General features: G+C 37.4%; 1 protein-coding gene across 1 annotated transcript; it reads right to left on the bottom strand.

Moving 5' to 3' along the window:
- Positions 1-2,370: 2,370 nt before the first annotated feature.
- LOC125245014 (multimerin-2-like) lies at positions 2,371-5,645 on the bottom strand. Its single transcript, XM_048155437.1, has 4 exons — positions 5,153-5,645; positions 4,944-4,985; positions 4,717-4,848; positions 2,371-3,014 (listed from the first exon to the last, which is right to left on the bottom strand). Exons 1-4 carry the CDS (start codon positions 5,607-5,609, stop codon positions 2,734-2,736), a joined length of 912 nt encoding a protein of 303 aa, XP_048011394.1. The 5' UTR covers positions 5,610-5,645; the 3' UTR covers positions 2,371-2,733.
- Between the last annotated feature and the right edge of the window lie 220 nt (positions 5,646-5,865).

Genomic DNA, 5,865 nt, shown 5'->3' with positions numbered 1-5,865 from the left:
GAAGTCTATGGAGGGTCAGAAAGCGCTCAGATTTCATCAAAAAGATCTGAATTAGTGTTCTGAAGATGAACGAAGGTCTTATGACTTTGAAACAACATGAAAGTGAGTAATTAATGACAGAATTTTCATTTTTGGGTGAAACTAACCCTTTAAGATAAAAAAATTCAGTGTTGTTATATATCTTATACCTCAACTGAATTGAGTTAATTTGTTTTTTGTTCTTATTTTATTGACCGTTTACTTATCTTTTTTGGAAATTCAATTCAGTTTGAAATCAAGCTTTCTTGTACTGCATGTTAGCTATTGCAACAAAGTTACCCTATTGTAAAGACACAAATACACAGAGTGAGCATATATTTAAGTGAGATTATTGTAACGGTAATTGATCAATGTTATTGGTATTTAAAGTGATACTGAATATTGATCATTTGTATTGTATTGAAGTTAGAAATTCCAGTATTGTGACCACTAATTTATGCACTTCATGAATAAGGTGAAAGTGCTTTGTTGAAAGTAGCTATTTTTTTTACTGATTGATTGAAAATTGTTTGGCAATTCATTAAATATCGCCGGCTAAAAAGTAACTAGTAATTTTAGTACTTTGAGTAGTTTTTGAGAAGAGTAATTCGTACTTTTACTCGAGTACTTTTTTGACACCAGTACTTTTACTTGTAATTGAGTATTATTTCTGCATTGTAACAGTACTTGTACTTGAGTACAAATTTTCAGTACTCTTTTCACTAGATGATTCGACCGGACCACGAGACCCAAGCGGCAACCTCCCCCAGTTTCTCATGAAGCCAATACGGAAGTGACTTAAACTGCAATTCATCGACTGGCCGCTAGGGACAGGCTGCAGAAGAGAGCAGAATCTCATTGAGTCCTATGTTAAATTGGCCAAGTTTACAGCAGAAAATAACATGTTTACAGTCTGGTTCAAATTGTGGTTTCGATCTGTATAGCTAATTTTGCCCTTCATGACAACTCTGAGGGGGGTGAATTTTTTTATAACTCAACTGTTTAAATTATACTAAGCCTTAAAGTTCTGCATAATTAAGGGCGTGGCCACTTGAGTGACAGGTAGATTGCCGCTGCTGTCTGTGTGCTTTTTTTCTCTCTCTTTTTTTTAAAAATACAATTATAAAATATGGCTTGCTCCATTAATAGTCGAGACTGATGTGTGTCTGTGTAGATCTGTACGCATGCGGAAGATAAACAGAACACACGTTGTTGGATCGGCATTGGCTAAAATTTACTTAGATTTACTACAATGACAATAGCAGGAGGATATAAAACTCCGACAGCACTGCTTGGATATTATAACTAAAACTGCTGCACTATTTTGAAAAATTATACTTTGGACACGGCTCATTTGTTTGTTAGATACGATCACACAGTTACAACATAAAGGCTGCTCAAATTGCATTATTTCTTGAAGAACGATGATGGAGAGCAGATCATTCAGAAGAAATGTGATGCAAACAATGGATAATATATCAATATTTCATGGATTTAATGCTTTCGTGGACAAAAGTACAGTTTTTTTGTTTTGCAATGGACATTTTACCCAAGTGCCACGGATTGGATTCATCTCGCGATCTCTATTTCATTATAAAGGTATGAAGTTCCGTTTGATTTTTTGTGTTGTTATTTGCACACCCCACACAAATTCATTACTGGTGTTGGAGCATCTATATCTTATAAAAGAAAAAATAAAATAAAAACACCATAGATTGACAGTAAAGCTTTAGTACTTTTTAATGATATTGTGATCTTCATTAATATTTTAGATAGTAAGATAGATAGCTCCTGCTAACATGGTCACGTCACGCTAGGCGGGCGTGGTTTCAGCAACCAGTCACATCATGGGCTCCAACCACGTCCCGCCTCTTTGCCCATTTTCAGTAATCCGGGAGTGATGTGTGGTGACGCACAGCTAAGATGTCAGCGGCCTCATTTTCACTTCAAAACTGCTGTTTAGAACTCTATGGGTGACGCCACGGACACTACGTCCATATTTTTTTACAGTCTAGGGCACCATAGAGCTTTTTTTTGGACAAAAAATAACTTGCTACAAGCCTCAAATTAGGTCACACCCCTCCGATCGTATGGGGGTGTAAATCAGGCTTAAAATCTTCAAGTGTGTGGGCAGCTTTATTTGGGGTTGCTTCAACTGGTGGACATGAAAAACAACTCGTGGCGACATTGTTAAAATAGCCTGTGGGAAAACCACAGACTTGGCAACACTGCAAGTAACCTACACACATGGAAATAATTAAAGAGCATATACATTAAACCTGGAGGACATATATTTATTTAATTGAATCACAGCCTTTCTGAACTCTCAATGATACTGTTAAGCAGTTTTTCCAAAGGTTTTAATATATTGTGCAGCCTTACAAAATGGTCCAATAATGCGGTTCATGGATTCTCGTCTGTGGATATGCGCCACTTCTTGTATTTTGCCGGTTACTCGACACAGGTAAATTGCAATCAAGGATGTTTTTTTTTAAACAGAGACTACAATTTAATAAAGGAGCCCTACTTTTGAGTCACACGTGGTTTTCGACCTGTCTGTCTCAGTGCTGAAACACTTTATACAGCTTATGCAAATTCAAAACACACATTAGTCTTTATTAATACAGGTTCATATGTTAAAAATTCATCATGATTTATCTTAAATCATGCACTGAAGGTCCAGAATTATTGGAATCACATTCTTCAGAGCTCCTGTTATCTTAAGGGAAACAGTAGATAACCACTGAAAGTGCTGTGGTTATTATCGTTATCAAATATCCTTGTGTTAGGGTACAGTCTCACATAGACAACATCTCCAACCTCCAGGATCAACACTACTCCATTCGAGGAGTTTAACTCATTCTGAGGCTGATTAGTATATGCCATAACCACACGCTGTTCATTCTTATAAATGGAGGCACCTGACACAGTCGGACCATGACTAAATACAGAGACTCTGAACATGTACGCTCCTTTCAGAGGGGCTGTGAAAACACCTAAATCAAATAACAAGAGATACAGAATCAGCTGTTTGCTGTATTATTGCTTAATTACCAAACACACTGTGTAACAGTTTTGAAAGATGGCAGATGATTTCAGGCTACAGTTACACGACAACAATGTCCTAAAACAGTTTTTTCTTTGCGTTTTTCACACAGATCCGTGGAAACTACTTAAAGGTGCTATAGAGGATGTTTTCGACGACTGAGAAACCAAAGACTGATAGTGAGTTTTTGAAATGAGCGCATGCGTAAGAACAACCCCCTCCTTCGCAGCTCATTTCAAGGGAACGCCTCCCAAAACTCGTGCACGAGTATTGGAACACGAGTGTTTGTTTACCACCGGCATTTGCTGTGTTGTGTTAGTGGATTCATTATGTCGGACTCACCGCAGGTAACTCATAATCTGCAGATGTTACTCCTGACAAAAACATTGTTATTTGAAAAATATCTGCCAAATACAGTCAAAGCATTCCCAACATTGTAAGTCGAAATTTTATATATATGTTTGTATTTAGGCACGAACTGTATCAATAAAGCTAAGCTATCGTATAGCATTACAGTTGCTAACTTAGCATACTGAATAAGGTTTATTTTTCTGTAAATTCGTGAACTCAATTGTAATTTACTATGTATTAGAGCATTGAAGATGAGAGGATCATAACTACAACGATATTAAGTTACTGTAAGTCTGAGAATTTTTTTGGGGTGTGAAATGATATGATAATAAACACATAAGACGTAGCTCAGTCGACGCTAATCCCATTTCAACTACCATGTAGCATTTAGCAAACTGGTCATTGCCTTACAACTACAGTACAAGAACAACGTCGATATACCTGAATAACAGTACAACAATAATTATTCCATAAAGAAAGGATAATCACTGTTACCTGTCGAGAAGAATTTTTGTGAACTGCGCGTCTGTCTTGATACCTTTCTGTTCCTTCATTGCTCTCCAGCGTTGAAATGTTTGTCCACGAACGACTCTATTTTGATTTCATTCTTCAAACAATTTTCTCCTGTTCTCAGCGAGTTCAAATAAAGTCTTACTTTTGCGTCCTGCTTCGGGTTTCTTATCTGCCATGGTGCAAATTCGAGGAGGAAAGCAGGAGCGACAATGAAAACAAACCGATACGCATGCGGCGCGTGTGGAATGTTACTGGAGCGCGCACGTCTCTCACAAGGAACATAATGGCAGTGATTGACAAGCCAGAGGGCCAATCGTTTATGCAATGATCACACAAACGATTGGCTGATGATGTATATTGATATTATTCCTTTCAGTGCACCTAATAAATAGTATTTTATCAGTTAGTAAAGACAGTTTCAAGTAATATTGCAAAAATGTATTAAACAAAACATCCTCTATAGCACCTTTAATGCCGTATTCTGCCGCCAGGCCAGTAGTTGGTGATGTCACTTTGTAAAGAAACACTACACACTTAGAGACTGAACATGTAATACACATGCATGTTTTTGTAGTTTACATGGAGACAATAACGGTATTGTTTCCAAAAACGTGCACTTTGAAGCCCGTTTTAAAAAGTGTGTGTTTTCAGGACCCAAAACGCTGTTGTCGTGTAAACGGCCCCTAATTCTTTTATACACATTACACAACTGCAGAGAGGTCTGAATGGAGCAGAAGGTTTTCATTACTATAAACTGAGTTTTATGACTCCATTTCATTGATAATTACCTGTAATTGGGTTGTAGGCGTTCCCTATGTTTGTGAAGACATTCTTGTATGTTAGTGTGATTTCAGTGGTAAAAGGACCAACATATCCACTGCCAGATTCCAACAGTGAAGCTGAAAAAGCTATTTCTCTGTCTGTTACTGAAAAACATAAGCAATATTGTGATATATTACTGTATTACACTGAGAATGAATACACTGAATTTAACATCATTCAAGCACACTTTCACCTCTATTTTCCTTTCTCAACTCCTCCACTTGTCTTGAAATTTCTGTGAAGGAATAAAGATTCTGTTAAATGACATTTACAATGTTTATTATAATAGATAAAACAATTTACACAGTATACACTCAACTTTACACTAACATTTACACTATACAATCTATTACATTGGTGTTGAAGATCATTAATAAAAGAGTGAATGTTTTGGTGAGGAACCTTCATTTTTCTTCTTCAGCTCTTCCAGGATAAACGTCTGTTGTTCCCTCAGTTGCGTCTCTAAAGCTCTGATGTTTGCTTTCTGCTCTGTAACGGTGGCGGTCAGTTCTCTGATGTTTCCTTTCTGCTCTGTAACGGTGGCGGTCAGTTCTCTGTTCTTTTCTTTCTGCTCTGTAACGGTGGCGGTCAGTTCTCTGTTCTTTTCTTTCTGCTCTGTAACGGTGGCGGTCAGTTCTCTCAGTGCTGCATGGATGTCAGGGATGCCCAGATCACAGTATTGTTGTCTGTCAGTTGAAGCTTCAGCTCTCAAAGTGTCTGTTTGAGGTGGATTCTGTCTTCCATCCTCAGAGCTGATCTGTTGACTGATCTCCTTCTTATTGAGTCCTCCATCTACCTGCTGCTGGACGACAAACACAAAGGTTTCCAACAGCAGCAGTATACATACTAAAGCCTTCATTCTTCACTGATGCTTGTTTCCAGCTCTTGCTCTGTCATTCCCACAGCCTCACATGTTCCTTTGATAGTGTCCTGATTCACTGTCTTCTGTACTTGATTTATATTGCTTCAGATAAAAAAGTAGTTCAAGTTAATTGTTAATCATAATTAAGAGTTGTTCCAGGCTCAGTAAATGTTTATCTCTATTCACAACATTTGTGGCACTAAGTTGATCTCAAAAGAAAACAAATTTTACTAAAAAAAGTTTTTTATTGAAG

Source organism: Megalobrama amblycephala, linkage group LG14 (genome assembly GCF_018812025.1).
Source record: "Megalobrama amblycephala isolate DHTTF-2021 linkage group LG14, ASM1881202v1, whole genome shotgun sequence".
NCBI lineage: Eukaryota > Metazoa > Chordata > Actinopteri > Cypriniformes > Xenocyprididae > Megalobrama > Megalobrama amblycephala.
This window is presented reverse-complemented; position numbering and strand designations above follow the sequence as displayed.

What these genes read in the sequence shown, in the direction of transcription:
- LOC125245014 (XM_048155437.1), bottom strand. Translation starts at nt 5,609, where the DNA reads ATGAAGGCTTTAGTATGTATACTGCTGCTGTTGGAAACCTTTGTGTTT. An exon ending in GCTGAAGAAGAAAAATGAAG is followed by an intron (nt 4,986 to 5,152) that starts GTTCCTCACCAA and finishes ATTCCTTCACAG; the next exon opens with AAATTTCAAGACAAGTGGAG. An exon ending in GTTGAGAAAGGAAAATAGAG is followed by an intron (nt 4,849 to 4,943) that starts GTGAAAGTGTGC and finishes TTTCAGTAACAG; the next exon opens with ACAGAGAAATAGCTTTTTCA.